This window comes from Rattus norvegicus, chromosome 1 (genome assembly GCF_021556685.1).
Source record: "Rattus norvegicus strain SHRSP/BbbUtx chromosome 1, alternate assembly SHRSP_T2T, whole genome shotgun sequence".
NCBI lineage: Eukaryota > Metazoa > Chordata > Mammalia > Rodentia > Muridae > Rattus > Rattus norvegicus.
In genome coordinates, this window is record NC_141534.1 from 174,244,932 (window position 1) to 174,268,579 (window position 23,648).

A 23,648-nucleotide genomic window follows, 5' to 3' on the forward strand; every position below is an offset into this window, starting at 1 on the left:
GCCTAGATTTTAAACCTATTCCGTGTCTGTGTGTGGGGGGGGTGTGGGTGTGTGTGTGTGTGTAAAGCATATCTGACTTTATGTCCACCGTGCTATCTTTTATGCCTTCTAGTTAGCCTGCTGAAGTTTGTTTGTTTGGTGGGGGTACATTTTGGGCTGTAATCTTCTACTTGTTATTTGTTGAGCTGATCTTTTTATCAGCTGACCAACTGCAATCATTAATGTTTACTGTCAACTTGACAAGAGTTAGAATCTCCTGGGCCTCTTGAGTATGTCTCTGAGTGATTATATTGACTAATTAGAGCGGGAAAAACCCAGTCACTATGGGTGTTATCCCCTCTGCCTAGTCATTCCCTAGGCAGAGGCTCTGAACTGATTATTATGAGAATGGAGAAAGTGCGCTGAGCGCTAGCCTGTATGCTAGCCTGTATGACTTCCGGCTGTGAATGGAGATGATATGGCCAACTCCCCCAAGCTCCTTCCACTGAGAATTTCCCACCATGATGAACTGTAAACTGGAACCATGAGCTAGTTTTACTTTAAGTTGTTTTTGTCAGGATATTTCAGCACAACAGGATAAAACCTCAGATACCACCAAACTTTCTTTCACCAACTCCTTATTAAGGATTTGGTTCCCTTATACCTTTCCATCAAATATTTCTTTAATTATTTATGTCTGCTTATTCTTACAATCTACGTGAATTTCCACAGCCACTATGTTGATCTAAACTATCATTGCGCTGGGTTCGTTTGGTTTTGTCTATTTATTAGCTTCCTGGAGTCCTCTCTGCTTTCCAAATGACTTTTCTGGATGAGGTACAGCTATTGGAAAGACTTTATCAAATCTAATTGAGTGTTTTCGTTATTATATTAACACCAGTAACCCAATAAAAGGAAAACTGTGATAGTAAAGTTTCTCAGGTTAGCATCCAGGTGAGTGGTGAGTCCATTGACAGAACCCAGAATACTAGAAGTAAAACACTTAAAAAGTGGAGGACTATAAGTTCATCTTGTATACAATGAAGGTGAGGCTTCTGTGGGTCACTGCAGTGCTGAAGCTGAGTAGACATGTGGGCCTACGACTTAAAGATAGGCCAAGCCCAGGCACGTTGGAAGAACCTGGGTGCTAGATGATCTAGACTAGAAAGAAAGCTGTGCTTGCCACCTCGCCAGGGCAACATCTTACATTGAAAGAGCATGGAATAAAAGTTTCCTCAAAGGAATGGGAAATCGTGGAGGAAGAAAGCAAGTAGCACGAGGATAGAACCGAAACATGTACATATTCACAAGGAAGAAGTCATCTCCTCCCACAGATGCCTCTGAGAAATCCAGATGGGGATGGAGGGCGAGTCCATTCAGCAAAATGGCAAACACTTTTTTGTCTAGATAAAGCCTAGTTGCATTAGCAACAGAAGTAGCTGAGAGATGAGTGGGGCATAAGAAATCAAATGAAGTTTCTTTGCTCAAACAATCCTTTACGGAACATTGGCCAGGCATGAGGAAAGTTGCAGGCTGGGAGAGAGCCAGCGCAGAGGTTTATTTTTAAGATACAAGTACTGATGCAGAGGCTCCGTGGGTGAAGGAAGTGCTGAGGACCGAGGAGCCCAGTAACAGTCCATTGTGTTTCCAGGAGAGCTTAGTGGGGTGGGGCGTTCATAAAGCTGAGGGATACAGTGTTTCAGTCTAGAGAGAGGATGACAGACAGCACAAGCTTCATCATGATGGCATCTGCTTTCTCCTCCAAGTCAGAAGCCAAGCCAGTTTCTTATAGATGAAATAAACAGAGATCTGGGAAGAAAGAGCAGGTCTGTTCATTTCAGAGATAATAGCTATGTTTTCTCAAATGTCTAGTGTCAGAGGCACATGCCTGTCCATACTCCACAAAAAAAAAAAAAATACTGTTTCTTTTACTCTGTATACCCAGAAACAGATGTTAAACAACTCACTCTAACACAGAGTTGAGATGTATGCCACAAGTAACAAACCTGAGTTTGAATTCCAAATCTGTTTGATTTAAAATTAATACTGATTTGAAAAAGTTAAGGGTGTGACCAAGACAGAAGTAATTTCCCAGTTTTAAATTCTTCACTGTCCTTTCATAAGCTTTTCTGTAGGTCATGTGGACACACATATATGTAAGCGTACACACAAGAACTGTGTGTGTGTATGTATGTATGAGACGGAGAGTCTGTATATGTGCATGCATATGTGGTGTGAGAGAGGATTCACATAGCCCAGGCTGGTTGCAAACTGGCTATAGAACTGAGAATTTCATGTGGATATTTAAGGTCTCTTTGTGACCCAGTTGAAAAGTCTAACCTGCCTAGGCAGTCAGTTGTCCCCAGTAGTTGCATATGTCTCTGATAGATGCCAGGCACCACCAGGACTAAAATAGAATTTGGGGTCAGATCCCTTCATGGCCCGGGAACTCTGCAGCTGTGACAGATGGATGAGAGAGCAAATGCTAGAGGGACTGAAGAAAGGAAAAAGAATCTGCCCTGAGCTGAACCTTCTGCCCAGACAGGGAAGAATTGCCTCCCAGACAGGCTTCATGATCACCAGGGGTTCTTTGCTTTGTTGATGTGTCTGGGCGAACATGCTCCAGGAGCATCTCCCTTCTTCCTAAAGTCACCCTGCCTTCATCCCACCCTGACTCCTCCCCCTTACTCTGAAACCCCCGGCAAGCACAGGCTTATGAAGAGCCGTGATAATGCTGTCCTAAATGATACTGCTTTCGGGACCGAAGGGAAACAAAATCTCTTCATGGTGGGTGGAAAATCGGTGCAGATGATTCTGTGGAAAGAGAAACCCTATGGTCTTCCAGAGTCCTTTGTTCTCTTTCTCACGTACAGAGAATAATTGATTGCATCTTCTCCACTAAAGATGAGACAGTCAGGCCTCTCATTCTCTGTTACGTGTCATATTCTGATTGTGTGTGTGTGTGTGTGTGTGTGTGTGTGTGTGTGTGTGCGCGCGCGCGTGCGCGGGCGCGAGCATGCACGTGCTGTGCAGAACTGCTTTGTGCTTTTGGGTACCTCTGAGCAAACTGAATGGGCACCCTGCTGAGGAGGCAGGAGATGGTTTACTCACTCACCCTTGCTTACCACAAACTGGAACCTGATGTCAGCAGTGACGTTCTTTATATGAATGAACAAGCTGCCTAGTTGTCTACCACCACATTTCTGACCAACAACCCCTGCTGCCGTCTCTTTCTTAGCATTTCCTAGAGTTGTGTACTTCTAGGTTTTTCTTTTCTACTTGCTGTGGTTGTTACTTTAGTCACCCAAACCACTTAGTATTTGGGCAGAGTTAAAAGTCCCTGGAAGTCACCTGGCTCCAGCCCATAGTCTGTAGCGTCAGAAGTATAGCACACTGGTAGTTCTGTGCCTCTAACTTGGGGTGCTGGCATTAATCCCCAACCCCTGCTCTCCCTGGGGTCAGGCTTTGGTATGTTACCAACCCTTCTATATCTGAGCCATCCTCTGAACACGGCTGTTTAGGGGCTGTCTCCTATAACTCATTGCTCTGTCTGATCATGAGGTTCATGGTTCCTCTGTGTCTAGCAGGTTCTCTGAAAAGTGACATCCCTAAGTAATGGTGCATCATCTGTAAGTTTGTCCTTCCCTTACCTGGCTTTTCTCCTACCCCACTAGATTTCCAGATGCTGGCCTCTTCCTACCTACCTGGTATTATAATACAACTATTACTCTGAGAGTCTACTAATACCTTGGTATAGTTACTTCAGGATTTCCTAGATATTGTAAACTTAAGCAATCACTTTTTTAACAAGCTCAAGGTTGCTCTGTGCATAGTCCTCTTATAATTTGACATTTTGCTTTTCTCCATATCAATTAACAGACATGCACATCTTCATTTTAGGTTTTACTCATTCTTGCTATTGTTCAATTCTTGCTATTCTTCAATTGCGTGTGTGGATAGACCATAATCAATCTCACTAATTAATAGTTAGCTACTAATTTTTGGCTTTATACTAAGATGTAAATTCCCATATATGCATTTTTTACATTACTCGGTTATTTCCTCAGGATTATTTCTGATATGGACATTTAAGGATTTTCTAGATGCCTTGTGAGTTTCCTCTCTAGTCTAGATTCACTGATTATATGTTTTATTAAACCACATCTAATGCCAGCTTATCATTCTCTCGTGAACATTATTGATAAATTATCTTTACTGTGGTTGGGAATATTTATATTATAAATGTACACGTGATGGTTTTATGATGTATGGAAGTTGTCCCTGGTGCTTTTAGACATTTCAGTCTCTGCTGTATGCCAAGCCACCAAGAAGATAAGTGTCTTCTTGTTACCTCTCCCAAGACATGATAGATGGTTCCTAGGTTTCCTCTGCCTTTTTTCTAGTTGTTGTAGTTACTATTTAATTTAGGGTAGCCCTCCCAGGGCTTTCTGAAAATATCATAATAGGCTAATATTGTATGGTGATGTTTGCTAATTTAAAAGGCAAAATATGGTATGATTTTTTAAAAATTTTTAATGGTAAGATTATTTTGTGATCTGTGTCTTTTTTAATATTGATGAGGTTAAACATTATTTTTTTTAAAGATTTATTTATTTATTTATTATATGTAAGTACACCGTTGCTGTCTTCAGACACACCAGAAGAGGGCATAAGATACTACGTCAGCTGGTTGTGAGCCACCATGTGGTTGCTGGAAATTGAACTCAGGACCTCTGGAAGAGCAGTCAGTGCTCTTAACCGCTGAGCCATCTCCCCTGCCCTAAACATTATTTTCTAATGGTCTAAGCATAATGACTATTTTGCTGTGACTTACTCTCTATGTTTAGTTCATTCTTTTATCATGTGTTACTTTTCTTAGATTTAGTATTTATTTGCCTTCAATGTTATTGTTTATGAATTCTCTTGTATAATATTCTCCTTTGGGAAGTTCTGCCTTGTGTCATATTTAGAAAATCCCTCCCACTCATACCTTCATTCTCAGCAACATAAAAACCGCCTATTTCAACAATATTGATGCTAATTACTAACACTTACTGAGCGATCACTGTTTGCTAATCCCTGCTCTAAGAAATCTGTATTTATTGTCCTCCGCGTTCCTCGAAAAACTCTCTGAGGGTCAAGCGATAGTGAGTGGCAGATCTTGGAATCTAACTGGGATAGTCTGACACCAGGGGCAGCTATCTGAAACCACCATCTCTACTTTATAATGTGAATCCATTAGAAGTTACTTTATTGTATTATAAACTAATGATCTCAACTAAATTACCAGCAAAGAACTAGTCATCTCGTTCTTCTCTGAGTAAACCAACATTTGCTGAACAACCAATATCACCATATAACAGATTCAGATATTTTTAAGTTTTGGCACAGTCACAAAGTAGAGGCCTGAAAAATGAAATAAAGTTAAGATAAATATGGAAATAATTAGAATATAAAAGCTGTTCATTGTTGTCCTCAAACAGATGTTCTCTTACTCTAAGCATGTTGGTCGTAGGACTTGCTGGAATGAAAGACAATGTTGAGAGCATGTTGTTGAGAATTGTGCTGTTGGGCTGGAGAGTTGGCTTGCCGGCCTAGGCACTTACACACAGTTGTGAGGACTGGAGTTCATATCTCCAGAACCCACTGGAAAGATGGGCACGTGTGGAAGATGGCTGTAATTCCAGCACTTGGGCGGCGCAGATGAGAGACGTCCAGGGCAAGCTGGAGTTGATGAGCTCCAGGTTCCATGGGAGACCCTGCTTCAATAAATAAAGTAGGGCATGATCTCAAAAGATGCCTGACTTCAACTTCAGGCCTTGGCATGTATATGCCCACATACATGTGTATGGCCACATAAATACAGACATATGTCACACATGCACACCACACATATGTACATATGTAAGTAGATAAACATTGTGCTACTTGTGTGTGATTGCAGTTAAATAGAATTTAGTTCTTGTAGAATAAATACATCAGTATAGCATCTGAGTATGTCTTATGCAGTTTATTTCATGTTAGTATGAGATAACCATGTATTGAAGTAGTCAATATCTGTGTAATTTGGTTACTTTTTGCACTTTGTTTTTTACATTAATCTTTACTTTCTTAATATCAGTAATAGTAAATATATTTTATAACAATTCCTTTTACCATCTAACTAAACAAATTCCTAGCCTTTCTAATATTTTTATTAATTGAGAATTTTTTTTTTTTTCGGAGCTGGGGACCGAACCCAGTGCCTTGCGCTTGCTAGGCAAGTGCTCTACCGCTGAGCTAAATCCCCAACCCCTTAATTGAGAATTTTATACTTATATGCAGTGTATTTGTTCACATTCACCTCACACACCGCCCCCCCCAGGACCTCCCCCAGACTTCCCCCCCAACTCCCCCAAGATCCAACCTTCAGTTTCCTTTGTCCTCTTCTTCAAAACTCAAGCCCAGTTGTACATATGTACTTATGTACTTGTAGCATGATAGACTGATTGGGGAAACTGATCAAAGACAACTGACATTCCCTTCCCTGGACACAGTCTCACCAATAGCCCTTCATCTAGGGAGAGAAACTCACGAGGCTCTGTCTCCCATCCATGTTAGAATGGTGACTGGCTTGTTCTTGTACAGCTTCAGACAACCACACCTGCCCTGAAGTAATGAGTGCAGCAATCCTATCGTGTCCAGAAGAGTTTTGCTCTGGTCCTCCCTGACTTCTAGTTCTGCCTTTCTGCTCAGTCTTCCTTGATGGTCTCTGAGCTTTGGGGAATGGGATGTACTGTTTGAGCACTTCATAGAAACTTACTCTCTACTTGAGTGTCTATGTTAACCACCATCAACTATACATGCACACACACAGATCTGGGAGCTACATTAACTTGTGAGTATAGATTATGGGTATATATTGCGTCCATTTAGCAGAATAGTCATATATTCAACCCTAGACTTTACGAGCTCCACACCTGTGGGTTCCTGGCCAATAACGTTTGTGCCACTATTGCAGCCAAGGAAAATGTTTTTCATGCCCATCATTATTGTAGCTCATAAGGGTCACAGGTGGGTAAGATTGTTGCTAACTTGTCCCCTGGCACCCTGAGTAGCTCCTTCAAGTAATATGGCTAGGTAACAGGGAGGAGACCTTCTGTTCAGCACTAACTTGTTCAGTGTTTTCAACAATAGCGTATTTTCTTTTCCTCTTCCTTCTCCTCTTTTTCCTCCTCCTTTTTCTGAGGAAAAGAATGATTTTGAGACACAGTGTCACTGTGTAGGTTAGGCTGACCTAGAACTTACTGTAGATAGCTTGAACTCATGTGTTAGGATTACAGTCATGTGGCGCCCACACCTAGCTTATAAACCTTCTTTATCTAAATTTGTTACACCATTTTTAAAGATCTGTTTCCTTCATACTTTTTCTTTTTGCTGAGAAGTAGAAATTTTGAGAAGTAGAAATTTTACATTTTAAAATATTTTGCCTTCCTGTTAAACATAGTGCCTTCCATTAAATTGAAGTATAAATTATATTTAATAGAATTCACAGATTTTCAGTGCTCAGTTCAATTTGAAGAATTTGACATGATGTCCATCAGGTAATACCAGGTATAGAACATTTCTGTTGCTGCAGAGGCTTCCCCCATCACTTGCTCCTTTCAGCCCCACGTACAACTATGTTCTCACTTGTTTCCCATGGTTCCCTGCTCCTGACCTTCATGCTCCTGCACGAGTACAGAGAGGGTTCCTTTGCCACACGTGCTGTTTGGTAGCTTTGTTGATATTTTTCCCTTTGGAGTGAGCAGTGTCACACTCTGTATCAGAATTCATCCCTTCTTCTGCTCTTGGACACTTGGGCTGTTGGTTTTTTGATTGTTTACTGGCAGAAAATGTGAATGCATGGGTATTCTTGTTTAAGTTATTGTGTGAGTTCATGCTTCTATGTCTTGACTAAACACCTCGGAGTAGTTTCTTGATGTTAAGATAGATTTGGGTTTATAAAAAAATAAAAATAAAAAACAGAGGGCTGGAGAGATTGCAGTGTTAAGAGTACTTGTTAGGGGGCTGGATAGATTCCTCAGTATTAAGAGTGTTTGTTGCTCTTGCAGAGGACCAGAGTTAAGTTCCCAGCACCCACATCAGGCAGCTCATAGCAGTTTGTAACTCCAGCTCCAGGAGATGCAGTGTGTGTGTGTGTGTGTGTGAGAGAGAGAGAGAGAGAGAGAGAGAGAGAGAGAGAGAGACACACACACACACACACACACACACACACACACACACACACACACACTTGCTATGGCATGATAGCCCATGCCTGTAATACAGACCGAGGCAGGATTGTGAGTTTAAGGTCAGCCTGGGTTATTTACAGTGCATTTTAGAAAGCCTAGGCTACTTTGCAAGACCCTGTCCAGTCCCCAGAGCAATCAAACGGAAAGGGAGTAAAGGTGGTTTCTCAAGGCTCTGCTTTACATCGGTGCCAGCTGTTGCATGTGAGCTCCAGCTGCCTCACATCCTTGCCAGCGTTTGCTGTTGCCGTTGCTGTTTTAGCCACTCCAGGGATGGTGTTTTATTGTGATTTTTTTCCTTATAACTAACACTTCAGAGAAACTCCTATATATATTCATTTATTAAATTTACAGTTCAGTTTTTTGCTGTTGAGTTTTAATTGGCTTGTTTTTATCTTCTGATTTGTAGGAGTTCTTTATTTCTGCCTGCTTGTAATTAGCCACCTGTCTCATTAGCTTAAATAGTTTTTCACTTGGTTATCTTGGATTGTTAACTCAGTTCTCATTGCCTCTTTGACTAGTTACATAGCAACTGCTTTTTAAAATCATATTTGTTTTACTTATTTTCACACATTTTAGAGTATTTCGTAGAACATCCCAAACTATTTAAAAATAATAAGATCAGGAATTCTGATCCTGTTTCTAAATTCAACAGTAGCCTTAGGGTCATGCTACTAAGGTTTGTTTGTTTATTAGGGATGGATCTCAAATTTGCATACTATATTTTCCTCTCTTTAAATGTCTGTGTGTGTGTGTTCATATGTGTGGAAGTGTGTGTGACAGCCACAAGGAATCATCAACAACATTGGTAGCTCCTTTGATTACTTTCCACTTTAGTGTGTCCGTCTCTGTCTCTCTGTCTCTGTCTCTCTGTCTCTCTCTGTCTCTGTCTGTCTCTGTCTCTCTCTCTCTGTCTGTCTCTGTCTCTGTCTCTGTCTCTGTCTCTCTCTCTCTCTCTCTCTCTGTGTGTGTGTGTGTGTGTTTAGGGGTGCTTGCCTGTATGTGCACATGTGAAGGCCTGAAGTCAACGTCTGCTATCTTCCTCTTGCTCACAGTTGTCATCGATGTCGTCATCGTCATCATCGCTGTCGTAGTCGTCGTCAATGAAATCATCATTTTGATTGAACCTTGAACCTCACACATATGAGGCAGTCACTCTGCCACTGAGCTACATTCTCAGCCCCTCCACCTTGTTTTTGAGACAGGGTCTTTCACTTAGTCTAAAAGTTCAGCAGTAGGGTCTCTGAGCCCCCAGGGTCCAGCCGGCTCCCTCCCTTCAGGGTGGGAACTCGAGATGTACCCTGCCATGCTCAGATTTTACAGGGGCATTGGGGATCCCAACTGAGGTCCTCATGTTTGCACAGCAAGCAAGCATTCACTCAGCTCAGCCACCTCACTAGCTGTTACCTTTTCTGTTAAGGTGTCCCATGCCTTTCCTCCTTCAGCAATTAGCGCAATTCATCACATTCCTCATTTACTGATTCTGAGTCACCGTGTGCCCGGAAATAAACCTACTGGGTCAATGTATATTGACACCAGTATATATTCTTCATCAGTATATGGGACTTTCTGTCAGATTTACGTAAGAATCAGCCCATTGCTTTTTTTTTCTTGCTTGTTATTGTTTTGGGGTAACTGCTTTATGATTCTCTGCCCATCCTGGTTTCAGGGTAGACGGGTGAAATTACACTCAGTGGAAGAGGTGAAACACAGGTGTCATGTCCTCTCTTTGTCACATTTTTTAACCATATTGATGACACAGGTTAGTCTGTCATTATCAGTCCTCTCTGTTTTGCCCTGGAGTAATGTTTTTCCACCTCAGATCTCGTGCGTCCACATTGCTGTTGCCATCCTGTACCGAGCTCCAGAGTCCCCCATGGTCATGTCGTTACCTGATTTGGCCCTGATTCCGCAAGATTAGTCTTTGTCAAAATTCTTGGCTGCCTGGGTCATTCGGAGTTGATTTTTCTCTGTGGATAACTTCCTGTCAGCTAAGCTGGAGGGCATTTAATGGCCATGTCTGGGGCAGCCATCATCCCGGTTATCACCTTGAGCTGTGTCCTCAGTTAGGCGACAAAATTTACGGTATGCTATTTTTGAGCTACCAAAAGCAGTTTCACATGATTCAGGCTGTTTGCTCTGAGATGGCTGAAGGTTCCTGGAGGCCAGGAAAGCCATCACTTCCCAACTGCTAGACACTGTAGGAGAGCCTGCAAATTCAGTTGGACACAGAGGACAAAGTTTTCCCGGTGAACACTTCAAGCTCTTTACAACTCGCTTACTTTCTTTGTCTGTCTCTCTTTTGTCTTTTGTTTATTTTTATTTTTTAACTGTGTGTGTGTGTGTGTTTGTGTGTGTGTGTGTGTGTGGTGTGTGTGTGTGTGTGTGTGTGTGTGTAAGTGACTTAAAAGCTTAAAAGGGCCATGAGATCATATGAAGCTGGAGTTAAAAGTGGCTGTGAGCTGCCTAACATGAGTGTTTGGAACCAAACTTGGATCCTCTGGAAGAACAGAAAATGTTCTTGACCCTTGAGCCATTTCTCCAGCCCCTCAGCACTTTTGTTGTTATTTTGCCTTAAGGTAGAATCTTATCCTCAAGGCTGAAGAGATTGCTCAGTGCTTAAGAGTGTTTATTGCTCTTGCAGAGGACCTGAATTCAATTTTCAGTACCCAAATCAGGTGGCTTACAACTGCCTCTAACTCCAACTCATGGGATCTGATGCCATTGAAGTCTGTAGGCACCACCACTAATATGCACATACCCATTACACAGACACACACACACACAGAGACACACACACACACACAATTAAAAACAATAAAATAAACCTTATTGTTTAAACTGGCTTTGAATTTAAGCTATAACTTGGGCTAGCCTTAAACACAGTTCTCTAGGTGCTAGGATTATGTACATGACCTACCACCTCTGGTTCATCTTACATTTTTCTCTATTGTCCTAAACTGAAAGGGTTTCTTGCTTTGCTGTCCCTGAGTTCCTGGGGAGGATATTTTCTTCATACAGTTTTATAACCTTTTCTAAACAAGAGTAGCCCCTTTCCATAATCGGCAGTATCTAAAACAGCCATACTTTCTAATGACTAGAGACCTTGTAAAATCCAAGACAGTCTCAAGAACGTAGGGAAAAAACAGCACCTGAATGCCTTAGATATGCTCCTAATATTCTCGGCTACCTCCTCAAACCATTATCTATACAGAGGCCGAAGTGATCACTCTCAATGCCCAGTTCAATCGTGTCACTAATTTGACCATACTCTTCTTGTGCTTCCTTATTTCAGCAGAGTAAAACCAGAGTCCTAGGCTAGGGACGTAGCTCGGTTGGTAGAATGCTTGCCCAGTATGCAGAAGGTCCTGGGTTTACTCCCTAGCAAAACATAAATTGGATGTGGTGGTGTTCACTTGCCTGTAATCCCAGCATGCACAAGGTGGCAGCAGGAGAAGCAGGAATGCAAGGTAGTCCTCAATGAGTTCAGGGGCAACTTGGGATATATGACACCCCATCTTGAAAGAACAGCACAAGGCCAGAGTTCTTCGTGACCTCCAGGATGTGGAGCTGCCCATCCTCATATATCTCACCTCTCTGCCATCATCCTGCACAATCTCCACTCCAGCTACCCCAGCCTCCTGCTGTTACTCACACCCACTCCTGAGCCAGGACCACTTTCTCTAACTCGCTGTTCCCTTGTCAACCTTCTGCCTTAAACTTTGAATTCTTTGGGGTCTGCTCTTACACTGCACCTTCTCTGAAGGCTCCCTAGCATCCCCTTTAAACTTGCCTTTCTCCTCACCAGATCTGATCACTCCTTAGCTTATTCGTCAGTCACTCCTTTCAAAATAACAGTTACTTAGTTTTCTGAGCACTGCAATGGCAGTTTGAGTGGCTATTCCATCACAGCAAGATTTTTTATTCTTTGTCTTTGCATCTCCAGCACCTAGTGTAATGTCTAGCACATAGTAACTAGCCAGCCAGTGGGCACTAAGTAAGTGAGTAAATACATTTAATGAAGGGATGTGTGGCTCCACTGGAAAGGACTAGCCTAGCATGCAGAGCTTTGGGTTCAATCCATACACACAAACACACACAAACACACACAAACACACACAAACACACACACACACACACACACACACACACACCGCCGCCGCCGCCGCCACCACCACCACCACCACCAACAACAACAGCAAGCTTCATGTGTATCATAATACTAGATGGAGAAAACTGCTGGTCCTCTTACCCCACTCATGTATGTCCTTTGGATAAATTGAACTAAGACATTTGTTTTTAAATTCTACTAGTATCATTTGACACATCCTAAAAATGGTCCTTTAGTGAGGACAGGGAGCTCCTGGGGATGGATGAGAACTATGTAGCAGACCCTTTCTCTACATTGATCAACTATGTGACTATGAGCCCATGTATAAGCCTCTGGGCTAATGATTTACAGTGATACATTGTCATCTTTCCTGAAAGCTTCTGTCTGCTTCCGGAAGAATTCTTTCAGCATTCTTACCTCTCCTTTATCCACATCGTAGATCAGACTATAGAATATCTTTGGAGAAGAGTTGAGCTCCCTGCCCTGAGCTGCTCCTGATCAATCTGTTTGTCCCTAAGAGACTTCTGCCATGCATCACTGGTGATGTGCTAGTTTTCTATGGGCCAGTCTGTGCCAGGCCCAGCTCTAGGAGTATGACAAGAAGACAGTGAGCTAACACATGTGTAGCAGATGCTTTGCTAACTGCCTGAGGCCTGTTAGTTCAGAGAGTGCATTCAGGCACAGACAGTCTATGATTGCCCCTATTTGAAGTGTACCTAAGATGGTCCCTTATTACACCTTCCTAAAAATGCCCTTTATTGTACCAAATCTCCTCTTTCCCTCAATAATGTTAGAAAATTGGACACAGAGGAAAGTAGTCTGATGTTTACGCTTGGATGAAGCGTAGATCCTCTTTGGCTAAAGTACCATTTGCCCCAGTTCTCAAATTGGATTTAGTCGAAGTAGTGCCTTCCTCTCCTTTTCCCCATTAGTTGAAAAGGCAAAAAGTTTCTTATGATAAAGGGTGAGACAGAAGATCATTCCTAAGGGTAGGAATGTTTTGTGGCGAAAGGAAGAATCTAGATACTTTTCTTCTTTCTCTCCCTACTGTGTTCAACTTTTCCAAGTTCCCCCAATTCTTCAGTATTCAAGAAAGAATGTGACAATCTCCCCCATGGTAAAGCTCCACAGAAAATGTTGGGGGAACTATAGGATCTTCAGTCAGGCCACCTGGTTGACAGTGTGGCTCCCACACTAAGTAACCCAGTGACCTTGGGCATTAATCAACCTCTCCTACTTCCCAGGGTAAACGTGGCAAAAGGAATACACTGCTCTTGCCCTCTACATCTAAGACTCACAGCTATCTTTTTGTTTTTGTTTTTATTTTAAGACAAGATTTCATGTAGCCCTGACTGGTCTTGAACTTGCTATAAAGCTAAGGGTGACTTTGAACTTCTGACCCTTCTGCCTCGATCTCCCAGGTGTTGGAATTACAGCTGTCCATCACCATGCCTGGTCTTATGTGGTACTGGGGATCAAACCCAGGGCTTCTGTGCAAGTACTCTACCAACTAAGGCACATTACCAGCCTTATTAATTTCATATAATAATAATAAAAATATGGTCAAAGAGTTACCAGAGCAGACAACACAGGACTGGAGACATTCTGAATATTGCATAGTGATATAACTTGGCAAACTGAATCATAAAAGATTAAGAGGAAAAAAATAGCTTGGCATGGTGATGAACACATAGTCCCAGCATGTGAATAAGGTAGAAGGATCTAGAACTCCAGGCCAGCCTAAGTTATATAGGGAGTTTTAGACCAGCTTGGTCTATGAGACCTTGTCTCAAAAAATAAACAATTAAAATTTTAATTGCTTAAATTTAAAACTTAATTTAAATTTAAAGTGTCCTTAGGGAGAAGTAGCAGCACTCTGGGAATAAGAGGTAGAAGGGGAGGCTAAGACTGGCTCAGACTGGTTGAAGAAATGTCATGTTAGGAGAATGAACAGCTGAGCAGCCTTTTCTAGAACATGAGAACATCTGGGATGCATTCAATTTAAGGAAGGAGTGAGTTGGTGTGTGCTGGAGGATGGCTTGGGGAGGTGAGTGGATTTCACTGAGGTAGTGCCTCCTCATCTCCAAAAACTGTTGCCCTGGGGATGAAGAAGAGTTGTGATCAATCACATTAGAGGCAGGAAAGATGGCTCAGTGGTGAAGAGCATTTGCTGCTTTTGCAGAGGACCCAAGTTCAGTTCTCAACATCCATCTGGCTGTTCACAGTCATCCCTACACCCAGTTCCAAAGTATCTGACTCCTTCTTCCGTCCTCTGTGAGCACTGCACATGCATGGTGCACATACAGACATGGCAAGCAAAACACTCATATGCATAAAATAAATCTCTAACTTTAAAGAGACATTGAGGTAAGGAACACAAGTGTTAGGCTGTCAGGGTCAGTAGGGATAGAAAGGAAGATGCACAGTGCTCCTCGTCTTGGCACTAAAAGACAAAACAGCCCTATGGCCTGTAATTGTGACTGGGCAAAATCTCCATCCAAGGTAGAATGAAAGTGTTTGTTTGTTTGTTTGTTTGTTTAACTATTCACACCACAGACATACTGGTTCGACTTATATCCCACCATGTTCCTCTGCACAGGACTCTCTTCACCCGAGAGTCCCACCTTCAGTTCCCATCAACTGAGTTCTTGGATGGGAATTTTCAGAATGACAAAGATGCTGAGCATACGGGGTGAATCCAAAACCACCTTCAACTCATCTTAATGTTTTCTTCAAAAGCCAGTGAAGCGCACTGTACCCAGCCAAGCCAGCACACAATGCTCAATTCCGAGTGTGCTCTGAGATCCCCTCAGCCTTTAAAAAAACAAAACAAAACAAAACAAAAACAAAAACAAAAACAAAAAAACAGAAAACTTCTGAATAGTTATTGAACATTCAAAAGAAATATTAGAGCCTTTTGGGGGCCCTTTAATTTTTGAAAACGGCTATTTGTTTTATCCTTAGCTAGACATGACTCTTTGGGAAAACAAGGAATGAAAAAAAAAATCATACCTGAGTCTCTATTAGGAAGTATCTATTAGGAAGGCTGTGTTGAGAAAAGAAAGGGACGAGGAGAGAGGACAAGCATGACTCATACCCTAAATTCCTTTGCCGGGGACTCAAAGACTTGGGACTCAGGCATGTAACCACCACCACCCCTTTATGCTCCTAGGATGTGGATGACCATCATTAAGCAACAGGCTTCATCTCCAGCTGTTTCCTCCAGGACAGTCACACACTCGACCTAACCATAGCCCTTAGTCATGCTTCTGATAGCACAGAGGTCCTAGCCCAGAAATCTAATATTGTATCTCTTACTGTGTAGGATAAGTGTCTCCAGGTTCTTGGCCTTTTATTTAAGAATTGTCCCAGAGTAGCAAGGAAACTGTATTAAACAGCAAAGCAATAATGCAGATGAAAAAGAGACACCCTGCCAATTGTGACACGAGACCAGGTGAGTAAGAGCACCCAGGGACAAGCTATTGTCTGTGTCTCCCTTTGCAGAGCTCAAGAAAGGGAGCTTGGTTGCAAAGGAGCATAATGTCCATGTTTCTCTGTTTTGATTGACAGATTGGATTACATAAGACTGCTCACTGCATGTGCCCCTTCCTTTGATACTTTAGATTTTAATAATATGCATGCCAATTATGTGCAGGCATGAGGTGGCTAATTGCGTGTCCCTCATAAGTTTACTTGGTGGACACAGTTTGTCTTACTGAGCATGCAGTCTAGCCCAGATGGACTGATCTCCCTTGATCTCAGGATGTGTTCTAGGACATGTTTAAATAGAAACAGGACATCATCAGGGTGTTGCTAAGGGGTATAACACACTTCTGTTGCTTATAGAAGATATGCACACATCCTGATGCCAACAGGACTTGGGTGCATTTCTAGGAGTGTGCATAACCAAACCAAGTGGACTCAGGCTGCTAGGCTTGCCCCTGTGTTTGCCTGCCTCATTACCTGCCCCCTTATGTCTGCTTCTGATCCATGGGATTACAGGGGATCAGGACAGCAAGAGAGAAAAGCTTTTCCGTTTGTTCAACTGCCTTATTGATACTTGGTTCTTCTGTAACACATTGAAACTTGCCAAACAGATGGGGAATGCATTACTTTCAAAGACAGCCCATGGTTTGGAATTGTGATAGAAGAGAATATTATAGATTTCCTGTGGCTCACACGTATGGATCGTAATGCTTCTTGTTGGAACCACTAAGAGCAAATTCAACCCCTCTTCCATGTGACTTTTTTTTCCTTAAGGCTTACAGGCTTATCAGTCCCTCACTGTTCCTCCTATGGTTCTCCATGGAGGCTGGCCTTATCATTTATTTTCCAGCTACCTCCACATCTCAAAAGTCCAGATGCCCAGAAAAGAATTTGGTTTCAAGTGGGGCAGGGGGTTGATACACATACCTTTCCTCATACAAAGTTAGTTTCCGATTGCTATATCCCGTTTTGGCTAAAATAAGGATAGAACCTGTGATTGCTACATCTACTTTGGGAATCATACCATTGACTTTTTAGGTCCTCAAATAATTTACCTTAATATATTTATATTATTTGGCTTCGTACATCTCACCTGTCAGATTTTTAGTGATCTTGTATCATGACTCCCATGTACTTAATCAAGTCCTGTTGTATCATCAAATTGTGCTTCTTGCAGACTATTGACAGTTTTTGGAACTGGATAAGGCCCAGGCCACTGACACCATTTTACATATGTTTAGTTTGGATATGAATTCCCCTTTATTATTGATCTAAGCTAAATCATCCAGATCATTTGCAAGGGTTTCAGGAGCCGATTCACCACACATCATGCTGAGGTCACACTTAACTGTGCCCACACAAGCTTGCAAGCTTCCTTTTCTGAGTCTAGTAGCTTGGTCATAAAAGTGAGTGAAATTAATCTGATAGCAACTGTTTTCAATGAACCTACTAGCTGAATGAGCTCTGATATTGGAGAGGGGGATACACGTTCATATGTGTACACAGGTGTGCATGTGTGTAGTTCTCATGCTTGTGTAGCAAACATAACTCAATGATTTTTGAAAGATTAGGAAGGTGCCTGATAAAACATCTGAGATGAGAACCGTGTTTTATTTTCTGGGAAAGTGGCTTAGTTTCTTTATACTTGGGAACATGGCTTCCCTCTGCCGGGTGAAGCTCTACTCTGTGTTCCCAGTTGGTTGGCTCCAGTTGACAGAAATTATTTGCTTTTGGTACTGACAAAAGCCTGGACCTAGCCGATCTGCTTACAGTGAGAGAATGCACCTTAGTATGTCAGAGCCAGTGTCCGCCAGATTCAAGCCAGATTCAAACCAACCAAAGCCATTTTTTTTCTTTGTGGGACTGGAAGTGTCTCCATCAAGTTCCTCTGAGTGTAATCATCGTCATCCGTCCCATCTGCCGCTGCAGCCCTGGGATGCAGCTGGCGCCAAGTGTATTCAGGTGAGGTGAGAGCTCTTCAGCCACCTCCCAGAAGCCTTTGAAGGGGAAGCCCTAGGCAAATGAGAAGGTCAACAACCACAACATCTCCACGCTTCTCCAGATAGAGACAGAGCTCTCTTGAATCAGCCCCACGTGACTCCTCACCAATGATCAGAGTAGACTGAACCCGAGACTCAGAGCCGTGCTGCAGCGCATGTGCAGAATGATGTTGCCACACAGGGGTAGCGCTGTAGAGGGGGAAACCGGGAGGATTCTAGATATTTTTGAAGGGAGAAATGACATGACTTGCAGGTGTGGGAGGGTGAGAGGAGAGGAGGAATACAGATAGTGACAATTAGATTTTTAACCTCAGCCCCTGGGAGATTTGCCACACTAAAATGGGAAGGGCTGGGTGGGAAGGCTGGGGTAGGTGAGGGAAAGGAGGACGATAAAGATGGAGATGCCTGTTAGACAACTCGTTAGGGATCTAAAGACGACATTGGACATACGGATCTATAATGTAAGGCGGGAAATAGGCTGGATATCTAAATACTGGAACTAGTAAATGTCATATTAAACCAGGGAACTAGATAAGAAAGTTCTGGGTCCTTCTATTATTGACCACAAAGAGCATTGCACATGTGTAATGTTAATTACCCCGTCCATTCCTAGGGTCAAGGAAAGTTCTTCCTTAAGAAGAACTCGACCCGTCAGTATCCTTTGAGAACATGTCATATGGGGGAAAGCGTGGGCTGATGCCAGCCTCCTCCACTAATCGGTGCAGGCTGCAGGTTCACTTGTGTCCCAGCACCAGCTCAGAAAGTGTCATCCTCCAGGCACACTTCCAATGCAATTAATCATGTTAATACCTATAAATAAAGTGCAGCCAACAGTTACTTTAACAACGCATGCTAATTATCATCAGGATTGTCACTAAAACGGGGCTGCCCCCACCCCCAACCTGTCTCTGTCTGTCTCTGTCTCTCTCTCTCTGTCTCTGTCTCTGTCTGTCTCTGTCTCTCTGCCTCTCTGTCTCTCTCTCTGTCTGTCTCTGTCTCTCTCTGTCTCTCTGTCTCTGTCTGTCTCTCATGCTCCCCCCCCCTCTGATTTATGCCCATTTTGCCATGTCTTGGGGTTGTATCAGGAATACAGTTGGAGTCTCTGAGAAGAGAGGATGAGCAGATCATTAACAGAGGCCATGCTACAAAAGGACCTGGTTTTGTCCCTCAATATAATTGTTATGGCTGAAGATAAAGTACTTCCAGAAGGAATCTTGTAACTAGGATTCCACTTGCTACTGTTTCTTACGAGGTTGGCTTGTTTGTTTGTTTGTTTGTTTGTTTGTTTGTTTGTTTTGAAAGGGGTGTTTTAAAAAACGGAGTTTCTCAGTGAGCCAGTCACTGAAGAATAGTATACTGAGAGGAAAAATAGACAGACCAGATGTTCCATAGCATTGTAGCTCATTGGCCTGTAGCTCAGCTCTCTGGACAGCAAGCCTTGGGTGCTTGCTGCACTTGACCACACAAAGCAGGAGCCATGTATTCTCCAGGGCACTCAGTACCAGTGATAATTTCTGCATTCTTACTCCTTTATGTTTGATTCTCCTCAGCATTCCAGAAAATTTACCAAGAATCTCACCAGTCCTGTACACATCGTTTTATAAACCCTCGCACAAGTCACATTTCAGACTGAGTGATTGAAGCTCACCTGTTTAATGTTTTTGCAGACCCCACCAACAGATCTGAGTCCCCCAAAGGTGGCAGTCAGAAGTTGCTCCAGATTGTGTCGGATAACTTCTGAGGAGCACATTCACCTCTGGTTGGGAAGCATTGATTCAAGAGAATGTCCACACATGGAGAGAGCCACGGGTTCTTGATCCCAAACCTGCATCAGCTGATGGGGAAAAGAAACATTTCCATCAAATGCAGCATCCCCTAGCCCCTTGAGGGAAGATGGCTCTGAGTTACTGTTACAGATTCAGCCTCAAGACTGTAGGAGAACGATGCTGAATTTATAGCCAAAGAAGTTGCTCACAGATTAAGGAAATGAGGGGATGGAGAGATGACCCAGTGGTTCAAAGCCACTGGTTGCTCATGCAAAAGACGCAGACTCAGTACTCCACAACCCTCTCTAATTCCAGTTCCAGGGGACTCATTGCTGTCTTCTGATTTCCATGGACAGGAGACATATGGTGCACATATATACATATAGGCAAACATGCATGAATAAAATGAGATAAATATAAAAGAGTAAGTGAATTAATGATGAATGAATGAATGGATGCCCTAATGATTATTCACAGTGTTACTTTGAGGAAGAGTGGCATTAGATGGTGTATAGGAAAAAGGGGGATTTTTTTTTTACTGCTTTACTTAAATCTTTTAATTTTTGAATCTTATTGTCATTTTATATTTTAATGCTCACATGTGTGCAAGTACATCAATTCGCATGAATGCAGGTGGTGAGGCATCAGCTCCCCTGGAGCTGTGAGCCTCTTGAAGATGTGGGTGCTGGGAATTGAACTCTGGCCCTCTATAGAGTAGCACGTATTCGTAACCACTGAGCCATCATTTCTACATCATTTTTATGCAGTGATTTTTATAGATGAATACTTTGATAAGTAAGGTTTCCTTTTAAATCACTTGCAGATCAAGAATGTTTGCTCTGATGAATTATTTGTTTAACTTACATGTTTCTAAAGATACAGTCGTGGATTTTAGTCTGGGAGTTTTGTTGTTTCCTTTCAACTCATGAGTGCATAGTCTTACAAAAGAAATATTTATGAATGGGATTCATGGTGGGAAAAAACACAACTCCACATACTTAGTCCAGAAGCAATCTGACACTTCTTGTTTATCTATGTGCCTGGAAAGCCAGGAGCAGAATGAGCGTATTTCCCATTGCAAGTCTTTCAGAGTAGGTGCACAGTGTGAGCCCTCAGGAAATTAAGCTGAAAGAATTGATTATAGAACCTTCATGGGCATGATTTTGGCCATTTTTAGAATTACTTTCTCAAATTGGGATTCTCTGGGCAGAATGAGGTAGGACAAGAGAGCAAGGCACTGTGGAAAGGGAATAGAATTCAAGGACACAGGGGAGGGGAGGTAGACTGGGGTATAGAAAACAAAGGGAAGGTTGGGCTCCTGCAGAACTGAACACAGCACCACACAGGGACAAGAACCTGCAGTTTGTGAACCCTCACTCCTGTATAATGCTCTCCAACCGCTCACCACAGGGAAAGGTCTGGCCACCCAGGTCTCCTAGGGCCAAGGATCCAGAAACCAGGACAGCCTGGGCTGCAAGGTGATGTGATTTATTTGCATGAGCCAGGTGATGCTGGAAGTCACAGACCAATCCATCTGCCTTAGCTACCAAACAGATCCCTTTGCCTCCTCCTCCCGTGGCAGCAGTCAAGGCAGGAGGTTGGCAAGGTGACCTTCCAAAGCTGAATCTGTGCTTCCAAAAATAGAAGCATCCTCCAAGAATCCAGAGGGGAGGGGAGGCTGTGGATGTTAAGGGCTAGAACCCAAGTCCCCAGAGCATTGTCAGTATGAAACTGTATTAATTAGACACAGGCACCCAGATCTATAACCTCAGGTGCCTCACAGAAATTGAAACTAAATGAACTAGCTTTCTTTCCCTCTTCCTAGTTACACTCTCCTGGGCTTTAAGAAAAAAAGAGAAAGAGATTCATATATTCTGACCTATTTGGCTTGGCTGTACATTGCCCAAGGAGATGTCTTCCCCAGTATCCCAGTAGAGGGAATGGGAGCTCTTTGAGACAAAAATGGGAGGTAGTTAAGTGGGACCTTGAGGAGCAGACAGCCGGGCTCCCCAAAGCCTGGCTTCTGAACTTTTCTCCTTGCATGGGTACTATGGTTTGTGTCCCAGTGTGTCCAATTATGTGAGAACATGAAGTCAGAGGCTGCCACTACCATGATCATGCAGTATTCTTGTCCGGAGTTAACGAGGGCCTAGAAGATTCTTTGATCCCGTGGAACCACCTGCTATTGATCTACAGAGGTTGTTTGCAGTATTCTAAGATACACATGGCAGTGTAGTGTATGGGGGAGACTGGGCTCTGCAGGAGTGCGTGGGGATAGTATGGCTTGTTGGAGGGCTCTGTGTAGAGGTGCAAGCATAGCGTTAGAATGAAGCCCTGCTGGAAAGACCACAGAAAGCTGAGTGGGGTTGTAGGCAGAGTCTCTGAGCTCTGCTGGGGCGATCAGCCCTGTGAGGCTCCTCTTGTGTGACTCGTGCTGAGAACTATGATTCTCACAAACATGTGAGCAGGCCACATAGAAGGACACTCTGGGAATGCTTCAGAGCCCGTATGAGGTTGTATGGGGTTGTGCATGTGGTGGCTTTCTCTGGCAGCCTCCTCTGCTCCCCTATCAAAAAATGAGTTGTGCTTCCATAGATGTAGAGCCACCCCAGTACAGGGGTGGATTTTCTGTATCATGAGCTGAACAGAAGGAACAAATGTCCTTTCTAACACTGCCCTGCAGCTGAGCCTCCTGCCTGTGTGCCGAGGACACTTTCTAACACTTTGCTCTGTGCTCTTTCAACAGGATAATGTGGACCTGGGTGAGCTTATGTTTTCGCTCTGCTATCTTCCAACAGCCGGCAGGCTGACCATCACCATCATCAAAGCAAGGAATTTAAAGGCAATGGACATTACGGGAGCGTCAGGTGGGACATGCTTCATCTGGTTCTAATTCGCCAAATTGTGAAGTTCCTATTAGGGTACCTTGGGTCTGGGACCAATTTGCCTGGGTTTAATCACGTTCCTACCACATCTAAGTGCAGCATGACCTTGGGCAAGTCACTCAACCATGCTAGGCTTCCAATCCCCATCTGTAAAGTGAGAGTAGGATTAGTATGTGGCCTACTGAGTTGTCATATGATTAACTGAGTTAATAGGTACAAAACCATAAAGTGTGTAGTGTATTAAGATGCTACATGAAGTCACTGGACTCTTGAACTTTTCCTTCCCCATAACTGGGACTCAATTTGCAGTTTACATATTCTGAGGTGGTCTGCCCTGTTATGCCTTTCCTCTGACTTCATTATCTCAGACTTATTGAAGATTAGAGATAATCCCGACTGCTTATAAACGAACTATAGCTTGTGGAGTGTTTTTCCCAGTGAACCAAGCATGTATCTTTACATTGTAAACCCCAACACAGAATGTCTCATTGTGCAGTTCATACTGTATTCATTCACATCAGTTTTGGCCACGTGGTCACTATCACACAGAACACTGGCTCATGGCCACTGAACTCAAAGAACCTAAGGTAACAATGTAGTCTTTTGTTGTTGCTGGGGTGTGCACTTATGCATTCATGTTTGTGTGTGTGTGTGTGTGTGTGTGTGTGTACCTGTGTATGCACATACATGTAAAGACCAGAGTCAGCTTCCAGTGTCATTCCCCATGAATCATTCTCACTAGCCCATCACTACTGTTCAGCTAAATAGGGAGCCCTGTATCTCTGTGCCTAACTACATGTTGTCCTGACTCCTCACCCCTTTTGGAAGGTACTTCAAGCCAGAAGAGCTATACCTTCCACCACCCCCCCTTAATTAGAAACAGCCTAGAGTATAGAACATAGAATATATCAACATCTTAGAGTAAATGCCATCCCTGACTTTGATTTTTGAGACAGGTTCTCTCACTGAGATCTGGGCTCCATGGTTAGGCTATGACTGTACAGGAAATACCAGGGATCCTCTTGTCTCTACTTCCTGTGCACTGGGATTGCAAGTGCATGCCACCCACCATGTGCAGGTGCATACATGGAAGGTAGGAGCTAACTCAAGTCTTACACTTGCATGGCAAGCTTGTTACTGACTGACAT

The 23,648-nt window shown here is 43.0% G+C and overlaps 1 protein-coding gene across 2 annotated transcripts in view; it reads left to right on the forward strand.

Moving 5' to 3' along the window:
* The window catches only part of Syt9 (synaptotagmin 9), a 180,265-nt gene that overhangs the window by 101,429 nt on the left and 55,188 nt on the right, over positions 1-23,648 (forward strand). For both annotated transcript variants that reach the window (XR_015638115.1, NM_053324.1), the window contains 1 exon segment: positions 22,362-22,482. Coding sequence is in view for 1 of the 2 variants with exons in the window: in NM_053324.1 (NP_445776.1) it covers positions 22,362-22,482 (121 nt within the window). In the remaining variant the exon portion in view is untranslated.